Source organism: Phalacrocorax aristotelis, chromosome 6, assembly GCF_949628215.1.
Source record: "Phalacrocorax aristotelis chromosome 6, bGulAri2.1, whole genome shotgun sequence".
NCBI lineage: Eukaryota > Metazoa > Chordata > Aves > Suliformes > Phalacrocoracidae > Phalacrocorax > Phalacrocorax aristotelis.
Genome location: NC_134281.1, coordinates 43,302,302 through 43,329,247, shown reverse-complemented (window position 1 = coordinate 43,329,247; position 26,946 = coordinate 43,302,302). Strand labels below are relative to the sequence as shown.

The window sequence follows — 26,946 nt, the reverse complement described above, 5'->3', positions numbered from 1 at the left end:
CTTCAATGTATTTCTTGCCCTTACTCAAGTTGGTAGTTTCTAGTCTTTTATCTGTGGCGCAGATATTGCTGGTACTGGTGACCTCTCACTGCTTGCTTCCACTGCTGCCTCCTTCCTCCTCTTGCAGCTTCGCTTTCTCGCGCCTTCACAGCACTGTCTCCTTCACGTGGCAGTTGCTCCTGCATTCTCATAAAGCTTGTGGGCTGGCTTGGAGCCCACCCCAATAACTTGGTGGAGTTTACTTGTGCTCTGCTCCAGACCTCCCCATAATGGCCATGTTCCTTGCTAGTGATGTGCTCTGCACTGGTGACCTTGCAGATTTTTCCTCTACTGAGGTGCCTGGGACTTGTTAGCTGGTTTAATAAATATAGCATCAGTGCCTTTTCTCTGGAGAATAATTAAGAAATAAATGTTAGGGAAGGAGAGGAGAGAGCTCTCTCATCTCTGAGGTTCTTAGAAAGTAATAGACACTCTACTGTGAAGGTGGTCTCCTCGTTTTTCATCCTCATGTATTCCCTCCCTCATCCTTGAAGACCAATTTATTAGTCTCAATTTATTACCAAGTTAATTTATTGAAATTAACTTTTTTCTAAATGTAGTGCAAAAACATATTGAAATTTTAAAGTGTCTTTAAATGTTTATGGCCTGCTTCAGGAATATGTACTGGCATATGGTAAAAAAAAAGCAAGCAGCTTTTTTTTTTTTTTTCTTCTTTCCCTGGGAAGGGTGCCTGGGACAGGAGGATGAAAGAGGAAAACAGGGGGAACTGGGTTCTTGTAGGTACAGCTGTTCCCAGCTGTAACAATCAGGACAGAAATAAATTTATAGTGTCAGGAGAGACTAAATAAACTAGTACTAAGCTGGGAAGTTTTTATGTGTATTCTTAGCCACTTCTGTTACTTTGTCTTGTTTCCAGCAGTCCTACAGCTAAGATAATTTGAAACTATTGGCTCTTTTGAAAAAATTGCCCCCTTCCCAAATGGGGCTCTTATCCATTTTGTTTCTTGTCCTTCCTCAATAAGTCTGCCTTCTCTCTTTCCATGAGCCATTCTTCCTTTAAGCATTCTTTTAATGCTGTTAGAGCTTGATCTGTTTCCTGAGAACTAGAGGATTTACAGGAGAGGATCAGAATAGCTCTCCTGTGCATTCATGTTTTGTATCTTGGGCTTTTCTAGTGTCTCACGGTGAAGTTTTTTCCTGGTACCTGCCACTGGAATATCAAAGAGCCTAATGTGCAAAACCAACAGTGGTGGCATGGCTGTGGTAGAAATGTGTTTCCGAGCTGCTTTTTCAAAGGGAAATCTCTGATCACCATTGACTGTTTCTTTGCCTCTTGTTAATACCTTCAGGTTGGTGTCGAGCTGCCTTTGGTTTCCCCTCTACATTTCCACATGTGAAAGGGAAAGTACTCAGACTGTTCATAAAATAAAGTTTGAAAATCTGTGACCTTCAGCTGTTTGAGGCAAGCAAGTTTACAAGCTCTTGGCTTCTGAGATGTTTTGGAAGTGAATTTACAGAGAGGTGTTGGCCTGATACCCTTTCAGGCTTGTCTTTGTGGGAGTTTGAAACTATGAGACTGGTAGGATCATTACAAAGGTAGATTTTGCATTGATAAAAACAAAAGAAACAAACAGTCCACCCAGCTGTGTATGTAGGGAGAAGGAAGAGAACTCACTGACTTCAGATGAACAGATGTGATTCCTCTTTCACTGTAAAAAAGAAGGGGGTGTAGACATGTTACATGTATGGTTTACATAGATATTATTTCTGTGCAGAATTTGTGTTGCTTTTAACCTAAGCTAGTGTACATCCTCAATTCCTCTTAAGCAGTTGTGACAGGAGCTTCAGGGCTAATGTTTTGGAATTGCAGCCCAAATAAATGTTTAATTTTGAAATGACAGATTACTTAGGGCTGTCATTCTTCTCATGCTCTTACTATGCAAGAGTGAACAAATACTGTATAGTAAGCTCTGGATTTGACTTATAGACACATGTTTGCTTCTGGGCTGAGCAGCTTGAAAAAAGTGGTTTACAGCGTGTCTTTAAAAATTGATTTCACTGTTGCATCTACTACTGGCCTAAGTGCTCCAGTGTCTGCCAGGAGTAATTATAGACAGTTGGTTCAGATGTTGCTTAAATGTGTAAGCCTTGATGGGAAATGCAGTGGATTTCAGCCAGAACGCTAATTTTGATGTTTTGTCATTTCATAAAACTGTGAACTCACAACAAATTATTTTTATACTGATCTATGGATATGTAATCACACAGCTAGTGCCAAATTCAACCTTGAAGTAGCACTGGAATCTACAGATGTGATTAAAGTTTGAGTATCAGCACTAACCTAAAGTTGGCTAATTTAGTAACCACAGTAGCATAATGGCTTTATTTACCCAGGATTCCAGGTAAGTGTATGTACCCTGCACTGAAGCTTGTGGTGTCAAGGCTGGTTTGCTCTAGGAATGCAGTTTAAAGCTAGTGTGTGTATGGTTACATGAACTGTAATTGTGGCTTTTGAATTGCATTCTACTCCAAGTTATATTTTATAATTTAAATGGATATTTTATAAATTAATGTTATTATGCTAGGGATGTGTTTACTGTGTGCTTCTTATTTTGTGCATTTATTTTATTTTACTTGTTTTTCCATTTCCATACAGCATAGAAGAGAATGAAAAAATACAAAATTCACAGTACAGGAATCTGCCTCTCCTTTACAGGCAATGAATGGATATCATTCTTTCTATCCAGCATGGGGTAGGTTAAAGTGATGGAGATGTAGGAATAAGAAAGGCCTGTCTTAGCATTAGATTAATAAGCTAATGGATCCGACCACTTGGATCCATCAGTCATTTTGGAGCCTGTTACCTCCTTTCAACTAGTCATGAAGCTGTTACAGCTAGAATTTATGTAATAATCAGATGGCATTTTTTTTCCCTCACAGTCAACGTAAACAAGATAGTGTCTTCTTTCAGAGCTTCAGGCATTCTGCGGTGTCATTTGGGACATATCTGTCTGCCAGGTCATTAGCACAGCCTTTAGGGATGCATGCAGCTGTAGTGTCAGAGGAGGGAATGGATCTAAATAGGTTGGCGTGCATGAATTGTATCGATTGCTGTTTTCAGGGTGTGGCGAAGAAAGGGTGCTGCTATATACCCTCTTAATTCCTTAGGTTTTCCTGTGTGAGAATTGTGTCTTGGCATAAACTGGTCAACATTTCCTCTGTTTGACAAATTGTAGGTTATGGCAAGCATTCAAAATCCTGCAGATGTGTGAGTGCACCTGTGATGTTCACAAGTGTGAAGAGTTTAATCCTAAACTACTAATATGGCTGGGAGCTTTGCCACTGACTTTAATGGATGCAGGATCAGACCCTGCTTTTGAAGTGATGGCCCCATCCAAGCAGGGCCAAGAGAGCCCCAGAGGGAATTGGAGCTGTTGGGTTTCCAGAGTAGCATGTGTCTTCTCTCCTCATCTCATTTTGTGTGTTCTTGTGGCTCTTTGCTCAGCTTTCCTTTTTCCCGAGAGCTCCTCTCTGCAGCTGTTTCCTGCTGTTCCCGGTGTTAGATGACCGGTGAAGCAGAGTGTGAGCTGAACTTGTTTCTTTTGTGCGGCATAGTTACAGGCTGGGAAACAAATGGGGCAGCCCAGTTTACCACTATAACATTGATAATGTTACAGTGATATCGCTGGTCTGTCTTTGGTCTCACAGTCTCTGTCCAGGCAGCATGGCTGCTTTGTGAGACACTCTGCGGCATTGGTCTTGTGCTCGTTGCGATGCAGAGCCTATCAAGGCATGCAGCAACTATGTGGGTGCCTTGATCTTCCTTCCAAAGAAAATCAGGGTAAGCAGTAGCCTTAAGTCTTCTCCAAGCATATAGTTGGGAGGAGCTCCCTGATTCCTCTGTATAGCCACACTTTGAGGGCCAGTGTTTTGGGAATTGTCTGAAGTTTGATCCCTGACTTTCCGTAGCAGGACCACTCTCTTCCTGTCAGTTGACACCAACATGTTGTTTTTCTACTGTAAGCATCTCTGAGCAGTATCTCTACTTGTCTAAAGCAGTCTTAGGATTGTTACTTGCTGCTTATTAGTACTTACTACTGCACTGTATTATGATACTTATTATTGCCACATCTGTGAATGGTCAGAGAGCAGAAAAATGCCTTTTGACTTAGCTGACTCATAAAGATTGTGAGTTCAACTCATCACCCATGGTCTGCAGATAGCTGCAGTGAGCCTTCTGGGGACAATTCAGAATGCCATGTAATCATGACTGCATGGAGAAGGTAGATAAGGAGCAATTGCTTAATGTCTCCTCTAGCTCAGGAACTCAGGCACATCAAATAAAACTAACAGGTGGCACACTCAGAACAAATGAAAGGACTTTTTCTTGCATTGTTTACACAGAACTTTGTAACTCATGACCACAGTAGTTTGCAGTTGCAAAAGTTTCCCTGTATTCAAAAAGTCTGCAAACAAATTCAGAGAGGAAAAAGCTTTCAAGGTCTGCTAATCCTAAAGATAAAATTTCTGTCTCAGGAAGTGCCTCTACTATAGATAGCAGGAGGAAGAAGGTGTCCTGGGGAAGTATTGCTGGATGAAAAGGGCAGGCATATGCTTTTCTTATGGCTTCTGCTGTTTGTGGCAGGATACTGCACTAATTAGACCTTTCATCTGATCCAGTGCAGCCTCTTTAATCAGGGTCCACAGTGCCGTTGCTCTTGATCAACGGTATTATGGGCTGTATCTGCCAGTGTGAGCTCACGAGAGGAGCTGAAAGGCAAGCAGCGTTTTTCTGTTTTAGTACAAATCTCTTCTAGAGCAGATTATAAAGAAAAACAACTCTGTTGCACATTTAAGAGCCTAATATTTGTTGACACTGGTCATGCTGACATCTTTCTGCTGTTCATGAGTGGGATATCTATGTAGGCAGAAGAAGCTGAAAATAAATAAATTTTTGGATCCCATTTCTTAGAATAATTTACTTAGTCATTTTCATTTCTCTGCTAATTAGTTATACCAGGATAAACTGGGATATGTCTTGCTTTTTATCAGAGCAGGTGGAAGTAGTTTGGCCTGAAAGTATTTAAAATACAAACGATAAAATTAAAGGGCAGAAGGCAGTGGTGAAGTAATGGCTTTGTCTTGGACACTGAGAAAGGGAAAAAAAAAAGATATGGAAACATTACAGAAGATTAGTACATAGTGAATTATTTATATAGAGAAAAGGAGATACTAGAAAGTATTAGAATGTTTTGGTCCTGTGGCGGGATTTATTGAGACTATGGTACAATGTTGCGGAGGGTAATTAGGGAGGTTTTTGTGCAAGAACCTAGGTATTGTTGGACTGGGAGGTGGGGTCTGATTCTAGTACTAAAATGAGGTCTCTTCCACTATTTGCAGCTGCTTTATCTGGTTCTAAGATGTGAGAAAGCTCCACAGAATTTACCAGAGAACAGATGAAATTATCAAGAAGTGTTTGATTTTTAGTGAAGAAGCATACTTTCTCCAGCTTGGTTTTTATTTATTCCAGTTTTGTTATTGTTAACACAGTCCTCACATTCCAGAGACTGAGAGATCTCCTGCATGTATGTGTTTCTGTTTTGGGAATGGAAAAGGAGAGATGAGGTGTGCTTTTGTTCCTTGTTTTTGTTTTGTTTGCTGTTGGGTAGCTGAAAAAAAATGCTTGTTGATAGTTATAGCATAGTGCCTTGGGCATTTAAAGGTATTATTCTGTGTTAGTGCTGCCCTTCAACACAGCGTTAGAATTCCCCATATGCTCTCAGTCTCCCACACAGACAAGTGCCTTCTTTGTCTCTTCAGATCCAAACAGGAATTAAAGATCCTGTAAGTGGAAAGGGAGTTCACTGTCTTGAAGAAAGGATTGCCACTCTACCACCAGTAGTTTTGTTAGTTTACTGTCACCCTAGAAAGCCATCAAAGTGCTGAATTTCCAATATAATGTCAAAAATGTTTCTTTTGTTTTATCTCCCCACTACAACTGAAAAGCAGCTTTCACTTAACATATTTAGATCTTTTCACACTAAGATTATGAAGCCTAATTTGAGCCTGTTAATCTTTTGCTTGGTAATCCAGAGAAAAGCACAGCTGCACTACTGAAAACATACTGTTTATCCATGATCTCTGGGTCTGGGCAGCCTGCAGCATTCCAAAGCTCAAAGTTTAAAACAGACATGCCAGTCCTTCGTAATTCCTTGTATTTAAGCACACAGTACCACAAAGTGTATATTTGCCGCTGATAAACACTTCTGCTGAGCTTCAGCCTGCGTGCATGTGAGTGTGCAGCCTTCCAGTACTGCAACTTTAATAGAAAGGTATGTCCTGGCAATTTGATAACCGTGAAGTAAGGTAGGACAAACTGAGTTTAGTAGTTAGTTGTAATGAAACCGTCATCTGGTTACTTAGTCATTCCTTTTAAATTAAAGTCAACAATGTTAAGGATTTTCTTTTTTTAAAGAAATATTTTTGCAAATGACAGTTTCACCCCTCCTTTTTTTTTTTTTTCATTGCCTATGTGGGAAAACTAGCACATTTGTTTAAGGATAAACTGGGAAGTCTGTGGTTTCCAGCACACACATTTTGAATAATATTTATACAGACTATTATTTAATGGGCCATATAAATATTTATCATATGCTGCAGTGCTTTGATCATAAATGCTTGTTTGAAAAGCCATTCTGTCCCTGCTGTGATTTGCAAAGAAAGAGGCCATTTCTGGTTTAGTGCTTGGAGGAAATTTTGGCTTCTTGTCCTGTCTTAGTAGCTGTGGTCATGAACTAACTTGGTCAAGTTGGATGTGTCTTTAAAAAATTTTTTTTTCTCTCTCCCTCTCATTCTGTTTGCAAATGCAAATAGTAAGTTGTAAATATGAGGCCCTAATTCTGCCATGGACAAAGAAAGCTGTATTGAAGTTCTGGGGGCATTTTTCTTGGCCGCGAGAAGACAGGCTTCCGGAGTTGGATACTTCAGGGGTATAAAAGTTAGTAGCATTATTGCCACTGCTTTCTGCGACTTGGAAAGTCCATAGACGTGCATCGTCCCTGCATCAAATATTTTGGTTTCTTGTTAGGAATATTGCACTCAAGGAGTTGACCTGTCTGACTGGATCTTTAGGACTTTTATTTCAACCATTTTTCTGGTTTGCTGTTTCACTTGTGATTGTATTGACTGCAGAAGCTGTGTGCTAAGAACCCGGTAGATACAAAATTGAAAACAAAGTTTTAATTGCACAACAAAATTTTATTTGCACGTGGCAATGAACATTAGCATCTGGATTCCAAAGCAGGAAGTTTATGCTGGGACCTTCCACTACCCCTGAACTCTGTTAAAGAGTTTCTTCATTTCTGATTTGAAGCCTCCTCTTGTACCAAAGGTATCTTTTGTAAACAAAACTGAATGACAGCATTCCTTTTAAAATTCTTAATAAAGTGCTTTGGCTAAATATTTTCCGCCATATTTTTCTGCTGAGTTCTTAGGCTCTCCAGAAATACCTTTAGGCAGGGTCCTTAATTGGTGACACTTATGACCTAGAGATGACAGTGCTTTTTGTGGATCTGGCTGACAAGTAGGTGGCATACCAAGTCATTGGTATTCCAGAAAAACCCTTGGCATCAAATGATGTTTTTGCAAGCAGATCAGATCCTATTGCAGAGATGCTATACTTTGAACAGCCTCGGTAACTTAGTGCTTGCTGTGCTTGAAAAAAAGATTAATATTTACTTTTTTTAGCATTTTTTCGTAAGGTATTGAAGCGTTGCTTTGTAATTCTAGGTGAGCTTTACTCGGAGAAAGACTAGTTTAAATAGGTTTGTGGTTCTTGTTTCTCTGTCACTTAACTCTTTCTTGCTAGTTGTCCCCGGATATACAGAAATAAAACAGTGGATATGCATAGATGGGTATGTACTGCTTGAGCATATAAACAAACTCTGATTCCTGCATAGTCACTCACACATGCGCATCCTGGTTGCTTAGTAAGGAAAAAAGGAAAGTAAACATTACATGGGCTGATTGGGTTCCAGGTTTCAAATGTTTGTGGGAAGAATCCAATGCAAAGCCATAATTTTAAGTGCTGAGTAGGAGGTACTATGACCTTCACTCTATAACATCTGTTAAGCTTGTTCTTGAAGTAGCAAAAACACATTAATGAGCTAAAATCAAGGCTGCCATACAGGGAAGAGAAATAAAAATTTAAAGTAATATTGTGTGTGGTGAGAAGGAGGCAGGATGTAAAATACTCCTTTTGCTATTTGGATTTTGTGAAAAGCAAGTAAGAAAGATTTGCCTATGGTAAAAAAAAATAAATCTGCTTTGCAGCTTGTGGTTTATTCTCTTCTTTTTATGAGTCAGCAGCTAAAGGCAGTGCCGAGATAGGGAAAAACAGGGAAATTTGTGAGATAGTATCAGGAACAGTCTTATGCAATTCCTTTATAGTAAAATTTCTTGTAAGTAGCTAGCAGCATCTGCAGCCAACCTTTTAAGCTTTGAGGAGATGGAGTGCAAAATTAAAAAGTGAACATCATCTGTTGAAAAGAATGTCTTAAAACTGCTTTTACAGCCAAGGGCTAAAAGGGAGATGCAGAGCGCTGTAAGTATCCCCAGCTGACAGATGCAGTATTAATCACTGATATGAGGAGAATTGTCCTCTCTGTGACAGAGGCATTAGCTTTTGTTAGTCTGACCAGGTCATAGAGCCAGGGCCAAGAAAATAAAGCGAGCTTTCTTGCCAATATTCCTAGGTGTTAGACTCATGGCACACCATTATTTTTAGCTGATTGCTCATCGCTTGAACAGATGACCTTGCTTAACAAGATCAGTGTGTATTGCACCTAATCTACTGGGCAGAATCAGAATGCTGACAGAGAGTAGCTAATATTTCCATCAGTACCACAATATGCTCTATGGCTTTGCATTTCTTCTAGTTTCTGATGTTGTTAGAAGCTAATGATCTGTACAACTTCCTCCAGTGACCCTGCCATGGTGCCTGCAGAATGTGGTGCAATAACTGCTTTGGTTTGTACGGGGCTGCTTAGGTGCATTATGACGGACAGAACTTCCTCATGCTAATGCCTTCTAAATGAAGAACAAAAAAAATGGTCCCTGGCCCCCAGCAGTGGTAGTCCAAGTGTGAAATGACAGATCCAGGCAGTACAAAATGATCGTATGGGGCAGCTTGTGGTAACAGATCTCCACAGACTAACCACGTTTCCATGAACCATTTAATGGGTAGGATGAGGGGGAGCTGGATAGTTTTCTTTTGCCAAGGTGTTAGCTTATGCTGGTTTAAATGCAAATGAAACTTTCTCCTAATTCAGCTGTTACACTGCTTAATTATTGTTCAGGATGATGCTTGGAGTTTTCTGAGGTAGGGGGCTGACCTTTTTTCCCCCTTCTTTTCTTCCTTATTTTATCTGCTACCTCTAATCCTCAGTGGTAACAGATTTGTAATAGCTGTCAACAGCAGCGGTTACAAGCCAACCGTAGATGTGAGCAGCCACTTATATTGTGCCAGCACTATGTTCAAACTGCCACCCAAGGATGGATTTCGACATGTATTCAAGATATTTCATGGAAAAAAAAAGGCTTGGATTTCTGTCTTGTAGAAATAAAACAAGTGAAAAAACATTGCTTCCAAAATTGAGTACAATTTACATGGCTATACGATCAGCTGTTGCTGTCTGAAGGTAGAAAGTGAACTGTCACCCTTTTCTGTTCCACTGTTTTTTCTATCTGGCTTTTGGTATACTTTGCCGCTAAACTCTAGTTATTTCAAAAAAATACATACAGGATTAATTTGAAATATGAACTGTTTTACTAAGCAGTACTTTTCAAATCTTTCCCCTTTGCCCATGTCCCTCCCTCTAAACAACCCATCATCTATACACAGAAGTAGTCCAGGTCGCTTCTTTGGGAGAGATGGGCTGTTTTTATGTAGAGCCATTTTGGTGCTCAGTAAATACAGTGTAGTCATCAAACTGTAATTGATCCATTCATTTTCTGGAAATCAGAAACTATGCATCAGCTGAGGTTTGTGTGGTTTAGAGGCTTATTAGGAGATTCATACAAGCACCAAACTTGGTAGTTGTCTGACATTTTAAATACTTTGCATCAGCTCTTAGCATTCTCCCAGCTGGATTAAAATGTAAATGGTAACTATTAATTAAGGACAAACTGTGAGAAATTAAGTACAGTGCATTTGTCACTGTATTAAATGTCAAATAGTTAAACGTAATATAGGGAAGTAAGCAACTCATTGTGAATAATTAAATCAATTAACTTAATCTCACTTCGTTCTTGTAGATTGTCAGGGAGTAGGCAGAGATTTCCTGGGATACTCTCATAACTCAACGCATTTTAAGCTAATTATTTTCTGAATCTATAAAATTGTGTGAATTGATGGTGGATCGCTCTTAAAAACCTAACCAGTTTGTTTTTCAGGTGTTGTTTTTTTCTTTGGAGGGCTCAATATTGGATAATACGTGCCAGATTGTCACTTAGTTATTATAATTATCAGCATCACACCACTTTTTTGGGGAGGGGAAACTGTTTTCAAATTCTGCAGAAATTCAGCCTGACTCACCATCTCATTCAGCAGTAATATGCTGGTTGGCTCTATGGGAGGCAGCAGCTCTTGGCTCCTTGTCCCTATTCGGTTCAGGGTTCAGTGGAGCCAGGCACACCATCTCTTTCACTGCTTCAGAAGTATAATTTATTTGCATTGAGCCAACTATATATCTGTGGTTGTAATTGCTGTCTTGTGCAGAAGTGAATCCAATTTAACAGGCATCAGCAGCTTCCCCATTTGCCAGAATTCAGGACACCCCTACAGTCTTTGGATTGAAATATCCCTTCTGTGTCAAGCACCAGCTCCTGACTTGCACTGAATTTGGAACTCTATCCTTTTCTTCCCTTCCTATCTATTTCCCTCTTTTTCCCTTTATGTAGGCATCATACCATAAGACCACAGCTCAATTCCTTGACTGTATGAGCCCATGAACTTTATCATGGCATGCATATTCTTACATGAGTTATATGTTGGGCTGACAGTTGGACTTGATGATCTTAGAGGTCTTTTCCAACCTTAATGATTCTATGATTCTATGAAAATTGACAAATTGCTTTTCAGAAACTTCTGTACCATGCAACTTATTCAAACATTTGAAGAAAAAAGTACAAATAGTGCAAGACTTGAAAACTCAAATTAATTAAATAATGCCAAGTGAAGACTTGCTGCAAAAAAGAAATTATCAAGCAAAGTGCCTGCACAGCATCTCTCCTGTCCTGTTCAGCACAGCTTTCCATCATCAGTAATTTTGTCTGGTTTTAACCCCTTTTTTTATTTCACCCAACAGGTTTTATTAAAAATGCACAGTAGGAAGCAGGCTCCAGTAAAATATTATGTTGGAATTGATGTTGGGTCAGCAAGTGTTCGCGCGGCTTTGGTAGACGAGTTTGGGACAGTCGTGACACACGCAGATCAGCCGATCCAAATATGGGAGCCCCAACCAGACCACTATGAGCAATCATCTGCTGACATATGGGCTGCTTGTTGCTTGGTCACAAAGGTATGTGAAGAAAAACAAGATGAAGGAGGTATGTGTTGCAGGTAGCTCTTCAGGTTTTGAAAGTTTAAGGCCTTCCAGTCACTGGCCTTTAATATGCAGTTCTGTCCATGCTGTATTACTGTGTAACTTGTAACCATCCTCATGCATTAAAGGCACCTTTAGGATATGGCTGATGTAGCCTCATGATGTCTGTTATACAGGTGAGGAGCTGAAGGCTAGACTGAAAAAAACTTGTGCTACAACTGGAAATAGAATTAAAGGCCTTCTTTGCGCTGATAGCTCAGGAGGAGGATTTACCCACTGCCTTCAGGATTTACATCTGTGGGCTTTGTTTCGCTGATCTTTGTTCTAGCCATGAGACAGTTCTTTGAGGAGTCGAGGTTGCTCAGAACCTGGTAATGCATATATTTAAAGATGTGCATTGTGCTGTACTGGAGTCACAAAGGAGCACTTATTGTAGAGAAGTTGTAGTCTGGTTTGTGGATGGTGCCTAACATCATGTCTGTCACCTGAGATTCTCATTAAGATGCCTGCTCAGTATTATAAGACCAAAATAAATTATATACCTTTGTGGGTAGTATCAAGCATAAAATCAGGTTGAAATAAACCTTACTATAAGGGAAAATTTGTACCCTCTGATCCAAAAATCTGCCTGTACGTGCTAGTGATAAAACTAAATTAGTGGTCTTGTTTGGCAGTGCACATGTAGGCCATTTCATCCTTCTTAATAAAGCCGCAGCCTGCTCCGTGTTCTAAGGTTGGCTTTTAAATATTCATTATATGCTTGGCAATGTGCAGATGGACAGTTCACCCATTCTCTTGTTATTGATCAACCTTTTCAAACATTAATGAGCTTGGCTCTGCAGAAAAGCCCTGAGATGAAGGAGACGAGGAGAGGGGGAAGAAAGGCAAAGAAAGGGGTGACAGAAGTGATAGGGAAGAACAGCCTAATGCTAAAGCAGAACAAGTATTTTATTCTGCTTATTTGATTTTTCTTCTTGTGAATTGCTTTATTCTTGCTCTGGACCTCTTTAGATACAATCTCATATATTTAAGCAACAAAACATGGTCTCTGAAACTATAGCTTTACAGAGCCAGTAAGAGACTGGTACTATAGCAAGTCTACTCAAAGACTTCGGTTATAGTACTAATTAAAATAATGATACTTTCATGGTTGCTGAGAAGTGACACTTTATTACTGCGTTACATTGTAGGTGTCTTGCAACCTCACTTGGTACTTAATCCATGTGGGTGTTGTGGTTTTTTTTCCAGTGCTGGTGGAAGCCATGAAGTTCAGACCTTTTGGGGTGGCGATTTTGTTTGGAAAATCTTCCAGAAAGTATGCTATTCAAACTCTTGGTAGCAGAGCTTTTGAAAATGTGTGCATTGCAGAGGTATTACCACTGCTACAGATTTTGACCAAATTATTTTTGTGAGCCTTCACTTTTGCAAGATAAAAAGCTGTGGCACAATATTACCAAAGCAATTCTAGATGATCATTGCTTCCACAGGTGGGTACTGAGTGAAGTAAGTGATAGAAACACTTGGCCCTAATCCTGCATCTGTGTTTCACATGCAACTCCAAGCTTTTAGAAAAGAGAGAAAATTGACATTGCTAGTTCTCTGTTACCTTTATTTTCTGATATTTTTGTGCTTCCTGCTTCCATCCAGTGCTGTGGGTAGTAAGATTAAAAAGCTCTTAAAGAACTTTTCATGGACCTTTGAATTCAGTTTTGAAAACTAAAGAATTTTTGGTAATTTGGAGTATTTTTGATGAGAGATGTTAAAGAATATTTAATCTCAAATTTGGAGTTTGAGCTTGCATTTCTAATTTGCAACTTGTTTTCTGTACTCATTAGTTTACATGGTACATACATATATATGGATATGTGTGTATTCATGTCTGTTTTCTGTATTTGCAGAAAGTTGTCTGTGGAGTAGATGCCAGCCAGATTCGGGGGGTTGGTTTTGATGCTACATGTTCCCTTGTTGTTGTGGATAAAAAGTTCCAACCTTTGGCAGTCAACTGTGAAGGTAGGACTCCAGCACAAAAATTGGTGTTACTGTTTTGCCACTGATTGGTGTTTTGCCACTGACATGAATGAACTTAAAATTTCATCCAAATTCCAAGTTATGGGATTGACTCTTGGAGATATAGATAATAGAAACTCATTTTTACAAGAGTTTTTTTTTCTGGTTTTACTCTTTTGATTTTACTGCAAAATTAAATTTGAGGTGAGAATAACGTACTGTTTGGCTAAATGTTTGGCAGATGTTGGCAGATTAGGTATGTGCTAAATCAGTAGTTACAGAGCCATAATCACAATTCTATTGATGTTCCCTTTCTATTCTCAGATATATTTGTCATCTCCTCCTATCCTTCTCAAAAAAACAGTTTTGCCCCCAAAATGTCCTTTGCTAAATTTAGATGAGATTATTTATTTTTCACTTTGAGTCTCTTACAATCTGTTCGACGCCTAATGATGTCTGGGGCTATTTTGGTCTATTGAGTCAAATTCAGTTCTCATTTTTTATTCTCTGATATCCCCAAGAACTTGGAGTTTACGCAGTTTTGTTGTTAAATAAAAAGACAACAACGCACTGAATTTAGTCACACTGGTATGGGCATGCAATGGTCTGTTTTCAGGCATTCTCACAATTCTAAATTGTATTTGAATCCATGTTAGAAACATTGGTGTGCCTCATTCTTCTGCCTTGTCTTGGAGTATGTTTTCAAGGTCATGCATGAGCGGCTGTGTCATGAAGTTGAATGTCCAGGGTACTTTGTAAGAGAGGAATCTGATGTGTCATCGAGATCACTGTTCCACCTGTCTAGCAGGTCCTTTTTAGGTTAATTTTGATGAAATGTTCTTTGCTTCTTGTTCTCATGTGTTATGCAGACTTGCCAAATGCTTTTTCCTTCCACATCCAAAATAAAAGCATTTCAGCAAATTAGGCCTGAAACTGTATTTCTGAAAGGAATCAGGGTAGTTCTCATAACAGTAGAAGAGGAAAGAGAATCCCTGTAACTATCTTGCTAGCTGTTTAGCTGAGTTAATTTCATTTAATAGTGTAATTGCTCAGATTTTGTCACATTTTTGGTTCTTAGTCACCAAAATACTTCACTATATTTTTAAGTAAATATGTGTACTTTGTCAAGAGGTTTGGGTGCTTTGAATGAAATACAGTCTACAAGAGCATGGTGTTTCAAAGTTCTTGGATGCTCACAAGCCTGATTGGTTTCAGTCAGCATTCTCAGTGCTCCGCATGTCTTAAGGTTGGCTTGGAGGCCTAGAATTTTGTCTTTAGATATCTACTGTGGATTATTACCACAAATAGAATTTGAGTCTTCTACGTAGAATTGAAAGTGTGAAGGAGCTTAGAGTCTAGTAACTTAGAGCACTGAGGTAGAGTTAAACCAGACCTAACATAATCTCTCTCTTTTTTTTTTTTTTCTTTCCCAAGGACAAAACTATAGGAATGTTATTATGTGGATGGACCATCGTGCAGTCAGTCAAGTTGAGCGCATCAATGCAACGCAACACAGAGTTTTGAGCTATGTAGGTGGAGTGATGTCTGTGGAAATGCAGCCACCTAAATTGCTATGGATAAAGGAAGTGAGTACATCAAAGACCGTGGTGAATTTTTACTAATGATTAATGCCCTTTGTTTATTCATTTCTGAGAATGAAGTTTCTAAACCAAAAGTCTTCATCCTTAGTGTTGAACTCAAAGGTGTGCAAAGTAAGGCTAGCCATAAGTTGTGATGAAAATGTTTTGAGGTTCTTTTTTTACTCTCAATGATTTAGAAATATTTTTGATTTTATTGAAATTTAGTGTTTCCTGATTGAAACATTTCATATACTTTTCTTACTTAATTTTAAGGTTAGATATAAATACAGATTTAGTTGCACATAATGAATGAGTCCTCGACATATGCTAGGATATAGTTATGGAGGTGTATTTGCTGCTCCAACTACTGTAGCTGGGCATGCTTACAGGGGTGCAGGTGCTACTTGTGGGAGGGATTGAAAGAAATTTGACAACAGCACCATCCAACACTGGCCAGAGGTACTGCCTTTGAGGCACGGCATCCAACAGTGAGGGGGTGTGTGATGTCTTTGGCAGCTGGTAAAGAAACTGTTCAGTTAGAGCTTCAATTTAGCTCTGTCCCATCTGTAGAAAGTAGACCATCTGTAGAGTGAAGGTGCTCTGGTCATAATGTGGAACTCTACCTCTGTCTCTTGAGTTTGAATTTTCTGTGTATGGAATAACATATGGCCTTTTAATACTAACTGTCAGATGAAAGGAGAAATGCTTGCCACTTGAATTTTTTATAGCCTCCTCCAATCTGGCTTTTACATTTGGTCTCAGTGATGCTTGCTGTCATTTTAAGAAAGCCCAAATGTAAATTACTTGCTGCCAGTTTCAAGCAGCCAAAGTCTCCTGTCTGTACAGACGTGAACATCATATAGTAACAAGGTGCAGACTGGGGAAAGTCAGAGGAATTAACAGGTAGAAGCAGGTACTGACAGATTAATGATAATAGAGGATAATTAATGTTGTTTGTAGATGCTATAATGAAATACAAATATCCATTTACTAGTTCTTTCCTTCTTGAGCTATGAGTATCATAGGTAAGTCATTTTATAAATAATAAAAAGTGAAGCTGTAAAAACCTTAAATGAATCCATTGTTTAAAACATTTTTATATAGCAAGGTCTGGAATACCAGTACCTGACTGATCAGAAAAGCACAGACTGGGGGGTCTCTGAATGGTGTCACCCAGAGATGCGAGTCTGTGTTACGGCCTCAAAGCCCTCTGACATACTTGCTGTAGTATAAAGGGGAGAGCAAGTATTGCAGGGCTTGTTCCCTCCATGAGCAAGTGGGTAGGAAATAGAATTCACCTTATCCAGCATGCCTGCCAGTAACAGATTGCCTTGCAGAAAGGCATTACAGAACAGGGCTTGTTCATATGTCCCCTTTCAGCTCCTGACGTACCAGCTAAAGAGATGATTATCCTTAAGAGAGGGGTTTTTTTACCTCAATGTCTGCTTGCTGAGCTGCTCACGCAGAAGTTCCTGCATCCCAAGTGGACTAGCAGAGACATCCTGTTAAACTACTTAAGCTTACCCTGCTTAACTCAGGCACCTTCAGCAACATCTACAGTAGCAACTCAGCTAGCTCGTGAGAAGGAACAATAACATTTATTATGGAGTCGGTTGTAATCAGTTGAGATGTGAGCATGTACTGCTAAACTTTTTAGCTTCAGAGATGTATGCTATCGAGTCTTTGCTTACTGCTTCTATACTTGTTGCAAAGTAGGAGGGTGAAAGGAATTGGATGAAGAATGGTGGTTTGTTTTCAGTGCTAATCACAGTAGGGCGCCTATGTATTACATGACTTGTAGGGCTAGCAGTAAATGTTCATGTTAGCCTCTGAGCTGAAATTCAGCCTCATTTAATGCAAGTGTTCTCACTGTTTGCCACAGAAGGCAAATTTTACAATAACTTTGAATGTCAGGATCTCCAAATGAGAGCTAAAACACCAGTTTGCACAGATGATGTTATTCAGTGGAGTGTCTTCAAGTGGTCTACAAATAATAAATTACTTAAGTCTCTTCAGATTCTCTGTTATTAATATTTTATAGATGAACAAACTATGACACACATATTAAAGGCACAGTCAGGAAAACTACTTATAAAATGGTACTTAACATTTCCTTCATGTTTTTTGAGTTGTGTAATCTTTCTTTTCTGTGTTTAGTGTATTCCTCTCCTGCTAATACTGCACAGTTCCCAGAGGTGCAGTAGACTTATATTTTTATCTAGCTCATGCACCACAAGGCAAAAAATATTCTATGTTGATTGCAGGATTATTTCTTAAAATAGTGATAATGTACATGCTGGCAAAAAGGAAGTTTTGTTCTCACATCCTTTGGGAGAGTTACAAGATTAGCAGGTAGAAAGAAACGTTTTATTTTTATGTTAGCCTTTTTAACTGATAATATCTGAAGGCTTTGCAAAGTTGAGACTGGAATTCCCGTTGTGCTTCTATTTAATTGTGACAACTGGTATTCAGAAAAAAACTGCACTGTACTTGGTTTGCGCAGGCCACATGTTGAGTCAGTCGGCTAGATGGGAACTTCATGAACATAAAATTTGATTCTTTTTAAAAATGTGGCCCTCGGTTTTGCTGAGGAGATGGCCAAAATGGGATAGTTAAGAGCACCACAGGTTGAGGCTGAGATGTGTTGGCAGAACTGCCTGGGGAAGTTTACATCGTGTTTACCCACACTGTGTCCCTGGCTGTGATCATGGCCTTTGGTCTCTCCAGCTTTCCTGACTGGTAAATGTCACCAAATATGCTACCAGCAAGATTTCTTTAAAGTATCATAGATCTGAGTAGTTAATTTGTCTTATTTAAACCCTCACCTCTGCATATGTGTTGTAATATCATATGGGAAATACCTTTCCTACCAAGCTACAGCTTGCTCCAGTGAGCAGTGCAGTCTCAGGAGCTGCTTTAAAATAAGATCCCTCTCAAAACACCCCAAAAGTCTATTGGTATATTGTATAATGCTGTCCCAGAATTTTCTGCCAATCTGTGCAAATACATACAGTTGGTTCAGGTTTTTTTTTCTGAAAACACTTCCAGTATTTCTAGAACTATTTCCAGCCATCTGACTGCAAGTGGTACAGCCCGCTGCTTGATGCAAGAACCATATTGGGTCAGACCAGAAATCTGTTTGACTCAGTTCTTGTCTGATTAGTAGTGAGTGTTTCGCTCTATGAATTTAGCTAATCTTTTCTAAACTGACATGCACTTTTTGCACCTACTATGACCTGTGGTAATGAGTTCCACTGTTTAGCTGTACTTTGTGTGAATGCGTATCTTTTGCTTTTTAGTTCTTGAACGGGTATCATTTGCCTTTTAGTTCTTGAAATGTATGAAACAGTGAGCTACATCATTCCCCAGTCAGCATCTCCATACCATGGACCATAGTGATAGATTTTTTTTTTTCCTTTCCTTCTTTATTAATTTCTTTATTACTTTCTTTATTACTTTATTACTTTCTTAATATTCCTCCCTGATGTTTTCATATACCTGACAGTATCCCAGAAACTTAAGGCAAACAATGGATTGGGCACATTCTCCTATGACTGGCCCTAAATAAAACTGGCTAATCTGGGTGTATCCAGAAGCTATTTTTGGCCTTTGTCCCTTTGGTAGGCATCACATCTCTGGAGAGTTTTGATTAGAAAAGTTGACATGTCTGCAACACAGCTAACACATAGATGTTTTAAAAACAAAACAAAACAAAAACCACAGCCATACACTTTTACAGTGTGTTCCAGGTTAGTGGGTATATCCTGATATATGAAGTTTCACTGTTGACTTTTGCCTTGAATTCTCTGGTACTTTTTTTGAACACCCCAGGAATGTAATGTTTCTGCTATTAAATGCTGTTGCTGTTTTCCCACTCTACATCTTTGCCTGGGATTGACGTGCATGTTCCATATCTGCTTGCACTGATCTAGGTTTTGCAGAGAGGGTGCACTGGGGAAAATAACTGTTCTATGTCTGAAGCTATGATAAAATAACCTGGAACTAATCATTAAGAACAATTTATAAACCCATTGATGTCACCAGCAGAATTAACTTTTGTATCACTGGGAAAATGTTTGATACTTTTCTTTTAATCAAACCTCATGTATTTATAACAGTAAACAGCATGTAATTGGAAGAACCTTAAAATGAGTCCTAATGAAATATGTTCCTTTCAGTGGATCCCCAGTTCTTTGGAACTCTTAACATTGTTTTCTTGAGTTGCAAAGTTTATTTAGGCTGGCATAAACAGAAATGTTTCTTTTTGAGTTTATTGCTTAACTGATAAATATTCAAGGTATTCACTCGACTTTTCCATGTTTCATATTCGTGGAGTCAGTCATATGAAACTGCAGTCTTGCTAATACAAGATAAATTGCTAACTGTCAAGTGATTAGGCTGTCCCTCAAAGAAAGGAATTGAATTTCTATTACTTGAAGAATTTTCATCTAAGCAATTGAAGGCATTACTAAAGAATATGACTTTGCAAATTTACTCTGAATTAATTGGGAGTAATGAAGAGGGAGAAGAAGGAGGAGAGGGCTAAGGTGACCTAACTGTGCTTTTCCATTTCCATCATCATCTTGTTATTAGTATTGAAGCTGAAGATGACCTCAGTGACTGTGAGGAATGAGCTGATGTCATTATATGAGAAGTAGATGCTGGTCCTTATCTCTTGTGGCTTTCCTGTTACACTTGTATGTATTTGCAGAAGGATGTTGCAGTTTTTCTTCCAAGTCACAAGTTACTCTCATCTGCTTCTTTTTTACTTTCTTTTCCATATAATGCCTTCTTTTGAAGATTTCTCTTCATATCCTTACATTCCCACTGTACACAGAATAGAGATTTATCTATAGACTAGAGGTTTCAGGGTGTATTCTGTTCTTCCAACTCTTCATCTCTATTTCATTTTGGTTTTAAATTAAGAAACTAAACTATGAAGGCCATAATAGGTCTTTTGAGATCTTTTGTTTGAATTGTATTGGCTTACATTCAGTTTAGTTTGATTGCTGCCAAAGCATTTTACCCTCAAGTGCCTGGTGGTTAGCCTACGTAAAATTAATTGGGTGGTCTTGATGTTTGTGATTGCAAAGAGGTGTTCATATGACAAAGCCATCATTGCAAGTGGAGTTTGCATGTCGGGGACAGCTGTTTGCAGTAAATGATCAACTGAATGCAGCTACTGTATAGCGTATGGGGCAGTCTTGTTAAAGTGTGCACATCTGTGGTCCAGTTATGAGGAACATTGTATTTCTCTGCCTGTGTGGACCATGTGTGGTGATAAAGAGAGTCCAGTGTTAAATGTGTAATGTAAAACAAAATTAATATATGATTTTTTAAAAGAAGTTATTTCTGTGGATACAGTCACATTTGACTTTTGAATGTGGTTAGTTGAATTAAGAACGTCAACTGTAGATGAAGCTGAAATAAAGAATCATTATCCTTTCACAAATATTTAGAAACTAGCTGAAAGATAATTCTGACAAAATCTTCCTGAAGTCAACAAGATAAGTTTGAATGTAAACTTCACTGAAAAGGAAAGTAGTCCCTGGTTACTGGGTCTTTCAAAATAACCAATTAAGTTCACTCTACTCCTCTTGCTGGTATTTTCTCAAATTTCTTAATTGTTTGGAGTTATCTTACAAAACATTACTGCAGTAGTTCTTTAATTCTGTAGCTGCAGGTACATTTTTTTGCAGCTTTGCTAAGCAGGTTGTTCTGTTTTGTTGACTTTGGCTAAAGAAATTGCATGTTCACTGCCTGAATGGGCGTGTAGATAGTTCTGTTGGGTAGATGTGTGCATATGAACTGAAAATGTAGGTACATACTCCTTCACTTGGAAATTATTTTGCTACAAATGTATGTCAGTATGATGTGACTATACAGATATCTATGCTGTGGCAAACCAACACCACAGCAGTGAGAGCATAGCTTAAACAGAGCAATGTAAAAACTGCAGTGAAGGTTTGTCCAGCTCTAGAATTAGCCTGTTAGCATGATTTTCCCAGAGGCAGCAGAAGAAAAAACCTTGTTTACTAATTTCTGGCTGGAAATTTTATTGTGGCTTGTGCCAAAATGAAAGGATGCTTGTTATGTTTTCCTCATTCTAATGACATTATGAATCAGCTATTTCTAAAAAAATACTAGTCCCATTAAATCAGAGGTGCTGTAGCATATTCTAAACGGTTGGAGGATGCTGGATTGGGAGCAGGTATTTTCTTGGCTTCCTACAGTGTGCTTTCACAACTCAGTTTTTAATATGGTGCATAAGAGCAAAGAAGAGCACCCGATTTAGGAAAAAAACCTACTTCACAGAGTGAATGGCTAGCATATCATTCCTTTGCAATTAATAACTAAAATCAATAGTTTTTGAGTAATTGTCTTTTCTTTTTTTTTTTTCCCCAGCACAGTGGTCAATGATCTGTCTATATGTTACTGTTCTCATCTTCAGTTACAGCTGCCTTCTTATGCACTATTGTTCTTCTTTCTATACACCTGTGACTTGCAGCAACCAGTTGGGGTGGTTTGCAGAAGTAATTAAAATACCTCTTGCCCTGGCTATAGAGGGAAGAAGAATAGCAGATGTACTGGCGTTAGTTTGGCAGCGACTTCTTTGTTGATGCATGTCTTCTCCCTTGCTTGCTGCCTTTGCAGCTGGCTTTTTGTTTAGTTGGATGTGACTGGTAAGATTTTGCCATTAAAATAAATAATGAATTCCATGTTAAATGAGAATGAGTCCAAACTACTGGATTTGGAACCGAACTTCTGATCAGAATTGTTAATAAATGCTTTAACAGCTTTGTTACCAAAATCCATACACAGTGCAGGCCTGTATGCCTAAGTTGTACTTTGAGTTTGGCTTTTAGTTGCAGTTGCTAATCAAGCAGAAGTACCATTTTAAAAAAGGATTAACAGCTAGGAGGTTTGAAGCACCTATACCTCTCAGTATGTCCTACTTTGTCTTCCGGCCACGCCTCTCCACTCCATTGGAGTGTGATGAGGGTTGCAGCATGCATACAGATCTTGTTCTTGCCTTGTTACAGTTTCTGCAGACTCAGCTTTTAACGTGCCTGCTCTGTCCCTCTGTAGCCCTTCCTGACTTGGACTCTAATGCTGACCTGACTTGTGGTGCTATGCTCAGGGATTTGAAAATACCTGCACGTGTCTAAGAGTGTCTTGGTGGTAGAGATGGTGTGTTGCAGCAAGGCAGTTTTCTCCACCTTCAACAGTACCCTTTACCCTAAGAGGTTCCTTTCTAAGCCCCCTCTCTCCCCCTGCCCCTAGTTCCAGCCTCAAGATGAATCTGATAATTCAGTTAGTTAATGTTTTACCAATTAATTTGAGTGCAACTGGTAGTTGCTAAATTGGTCAGTTTGCAGCCTTGGCTCTGGCCAGGATAAGATTTCTGCTCGGAGCCTATCTTGGGTAACTCAGAATAGCTCTATCGCATGGCTTAGTGTCCAGTCTAAAGCGTGGGAGATCCAAGTTCTAAGTTCTTGCTTTGTCTGAATTGGAGTAGGGCATGGGACATCAGTTTCTTATATCCCCATAAGTGTGTGCATTAAGTCTTCAGTTGTTCTTTTTCTTCCTTTGACACAATGTGTATTTGTTTTCTGTAATTTAGAAAAAGAGAGACTGATACACTACATAGCCTACTATTACAGATTGCCTGGGAGATTGAGATTAAAATTTGGGGTTGAACTGGAAAAAGCAGACAGTTCTTCAGTGAGTTAGTCTCTTTTCTGATTTTCAGATGACTTAGATTTTGACCTGATGTGGAACTTGAATGCTCATGCCAGCTTTCTTTTTTTATACTAAATGGTAAAACATTTTTCTGCTTCCATCTGTCCCTCCTGGTTTTAATCTATATTTCTAACACACCATTTTGGGATGATTTTTGAATTCGTGAGCTTTGGTTGATAAGTAGTCATGAAATCCAGACGGATAACCTCTGTTAAATCAGACGTCTTGCTTCTAGCCCATCTTTAGTCAATCCCATGGCCAACAGGGATCTGATACAAAGGCTGTCTATAACGGCATTTAAGATTATTTGATTAATATTTAATCTCTATTAGCAATAACAAAAGTCAGGACATCTTTGGTATTTATATACACATTTTACTTCTTGTGGAAAAATTGTGTTTTCACAAACATTGGATGTCCAAAGATCACTTCATCTTATAAGAAAATGATGTATCCAGTAAGAGTAGAAATCAAAGGTCTCCTGCACAGAAACAGAAAAAACAGCAAACTGGTAAATTATGAATGTGAAAGCTCTTTCACCTTTCCCAAGGCGAATGTACCTCAAGGTGTCTCCACAAAATTGTATCGGATGCTGGAGCTCATGTGAAATTCTGCATGTGTGTGTATTTTCAGTCCAATTAAGAAGTGAACAAATACACATAGCACATTAGAAAATTGTGCTGTATGGCTTCATGATAACCTTTTGACTTGTCAAGGAATAAATGGGCAATGGAGGCCTTTCATGTGCTCTATATCAGTTTTCCCATGCCGCACTCTCCTAGACCCTTATTGTCTAGGAAGATTAGAAGACATTGTATGTCATAATTCTTTAACTTGCCCCAAGTATTTGGGATTATCAGTAAGGATCTCAGAAAATGGTTTTGAGGTATAGTTGTTAAAAAACCCCAAAACAATCAGAGAGAGAGATGAAGAAAGGGGACTCCATAAGTACCCCTGGAAAATAGAAAGATTGAATTAGTTTCTTTACAAGTGAGTTTGGAGAGTGAGTCGCAGGATATGAATACAGCGTTGGGAACATTCCCGGCTCTTTTCCACAACCCTTTTAATGTGGTCTCAGATTCCTGACTGAGTGAAAATAAATTAGAATTAACTTCAGTGAGTGTCGAAAACATGGAGACTTTTAAATTTGTTTGGAAAAAGCATCGGGGCATGCTATGATTTTTTGTGTCTGTACTAATTAGTGATGACAAAGCATCAAGATGGCAAAGAATGAATCATTTAGATGTTCATGAAACAACATATTTTAGTGTCACTAACATGTGGCTTTGGGGAGTTCTTGAAGTAATAGAAAAAGGGTTCCAAGGAGTATCTTTGATGGAACAGATTTGTTTGAAGGGGACAACTATTTTTAATCCAATCTCTTTTCTGGTTAAAACTAATAGCCAAACTACTCCTGTTGCTTCTTGAAGACTGTCAGGTATGTTAACAATACATAATGGCTTATATATTCAAAATAATCAGGCTGATTGACCTTTATACTAAACTGTGGAGCACCTTTGCATTCACATATAAAGTTAAATTTGATGTGAGTAGCTGCCATATAAGTCTAGGAGGTAAACTAAACCTGAGTGATTAAGAACAGCCGTCCAAAGGTTCTGCATTTTATGTTAAAAAGTTGTAATCGGAGCATTTATTTTTTGAACTCAATAGGAACCCACTAAATTTTGGAAGCTTTTGAAGAACTAAGCTGAAGATAGGTTTTTTGCATGATCCAAAACTAAACAAAATTTTAATTTTTTTTGTACTTACCCAGTTGCACCTTAGTTTCTAGAATTTATAGATTCCATTTCAGTAACCTTCTGGACTTGAAAGATTTTAGTTTCAAATCACATAATATCTGAATTAAGTTGAAGAACCAAATAGTATTTCTTAAAATTGAATTATCTTTTTTTTTAATTCAGCATGTACATTCTTGATACTGCATGTAATTAATTTTTGCTCCAGAAAACTGATGGCAGATTTTAACATGCAGGTAATTTAAATTGTCATGTAAGCTATTGACAATTTACTGAATAATTTGAAAAGAAGAGCATAATAACAGAGCTACTAGACCCTTTGCTGAAATACCTGGGCCTCATGCTCACGTGTGTATCACAGGCTCTTAGAGGGTTTTTTTGGGGGGAAGGGGAAGGTCTTGGAGTTGCTGTTGACAAAGCTTATGGTATTGAGACTCTTAGTGTTTAATACTTTTACTTCGCTAAAAAATCTTCTGCTTCTCGAATCTTGTACAAGAGCCATGTAGAGAATAGAGGAAAAAGGTGGGACCTGAAAGCTAGAAGACAAAAAGGCAAATATCTCATCGCTTGAATTTCTCATGTAGAGATTAAGACCCACATAGTTTCCCATCTCATGCACTTGTGAGGTGTCTCTCCGGTCTGCCTTTGCCTGCTAGATGCAACTGATGACCTAACTTGTGTTCTTGCTGAAACTGTGTCATCTTGCAGGGGTCCACACCCAAAATACCCCTGCTAGGATTTGTGTTTGTAATACAACATCTGCTCTTAAGTGAGACAGCTTCACTGTTTCAATTATTTAAAAAGCTGGTGGAGGTTTTTAAAGCAATCTTTACTTTATGTGGAAGTCTGATTTGTGAACCTTGTGACTTCTGTTTGATTTGAGATTCTTTAGTTATTTTAACATACTGAGGCCAGAGGTGGACATTGTATGGTGCAGTTATGTTGCAGGACAGCGATGCTCACTCTTTATGTCACACTGGAATAAAATGTTATACTTGGGGAGACTTTCTTCTCATTCATCAATGTCTGAAACCTGTGACAAGTGTGGAGATTATTTACGTGGAAAAGTAATTTTAAGAACATGCATTGCTGTCATAAGCTGAAAACAGACTGAGCTTTGGAGATAGAAACAAAGAATAGAGCCTGGCCCAGGTGATATGACCGACTTTTTGCTTTCTGGACCAATAGCCCGCTGCAGTGTTGGAGTCTGTAAATGATCTATCTTGGCAGGAGAGAGTTTTTTAGGAGTTTGGAAGTGTCACATGGCTATCTGGAGCTTGCAGGTATCATTGGAGGTTTATCTTGTAACTGTCTTCAGATATTCCCTCAGCAGAAGAAAAAAGGTTGAACGTCTTTTCAAATGTAAACTTAGGTGTTCATACTGCTTTGTGTATTTTTATGCATTTCAAGGAAATTTTGCAGAGGGGCAGAGTTTGTAAAGATAAACTTCTTTTAGTTATATGTGTGAATTAGTGCGCATGCTGTGATGGCAACTGTAGGGTTGTAGTGTGGATTTAAAGCTGATTGTTACTGGTAAATCCAGGCCATTGAGAGCCCCCAAATGTCCCAGCTGTAAAAAAAAGCTTCACTGAAAGCTTAGAGGTTCTTATATGCTTCGATCATATTTCAGTCATTTTGAAACAGATTTGAAAGCTTTGTGCTTCTGCTCACAGAGCTGTTTGTTTTCTTCCTGTACTTATAATTAAAAAATATTAAATTTAAATGGTTTATTTTAGAAAATAGGGCATTCTTCAAGTGAATATTTTTTGAGAAAGTTGTCTATTGACTTTGAGACTGCTCTGACATTGAGCAGCTGATGGGGAACTGAAAGAGGCCATGTTATTGATCTGAAACATGTGCCTCCATGAACTCTTCATGGGAAACATTTTTATGATCGGTCTGTGGTGGGGAAAAGGCTCAGTTCTTCAGGCTGTAAATCACTGTAAAGTTAGCAGAGCAGACTGGAAGATCAGAATATTGGGGTTGGAAAAATAGCTATTTTTACATAAATGGCAGGTTTCTTAATTGCATTAAAATAAGGACATGATAATGCCTGGCTTCTAATATCTGCATTTCTAAGTGTTTTTTTGTTTGTTTGTTTGTTTGTTAGAACTTGCAAGAATCATGCTGGGAGAAGGCAGGCTACTTCTTTGATCTTCCAGATTTCTTGTCTTGGAAAGCCACAGGTGTCACTGCAAGGTGTGTTAATTATAATGATATGATGTGGTCTTCTTCGTCTACTTTCTTATATATGTT

General features: G+C 38.6%; 1 protein-coding gene across 13 annotated transcripts in view; it reads left to right on the top strand.

Annotated features, from left to right (window-relative positions):
* The window catches only part of FGGY (FGGY carbohydrate kinase domain containing), a 327,922-nt gene that overhangs the window by 182,078 nt on the left and 118,898 nt on the right, over positions 1-26,946 (top strand). For 7 of the 13 annotated variants that reach the window (XM_075097464.1, XM_075097457.1, XM_075097459.1 and 4 more), the window contains 4 exons: positions 11,367-11,579; positions 13,502-13,613; positions 15,045-15,196; positions 26,801-26,889. In XM_075097464.1, the coding sequence (XP_074953565.1) occupies positions 11,379-11,579; positions 13,502-13,613; positions 15,045-15,196; positions 26,801-26,889 (554 nt within the window). In that variant the 5' untranslated portion in view covers positions 11,367-11,378. Of the gene's footprint in view, positions 1-2,656; positions 2,754-6,240; positions 6,333-11,366; positions 11,580-13,501; positions 13,614-15,044; positions 15,197-26,800; positions 26,890-26,946 lie in introns of those variants that run through there. The other 6 variants (XM_075097467.1, XM_075097462.1, XM_075097465.1 and 3 more) reach the window with 2 other exon arrangements.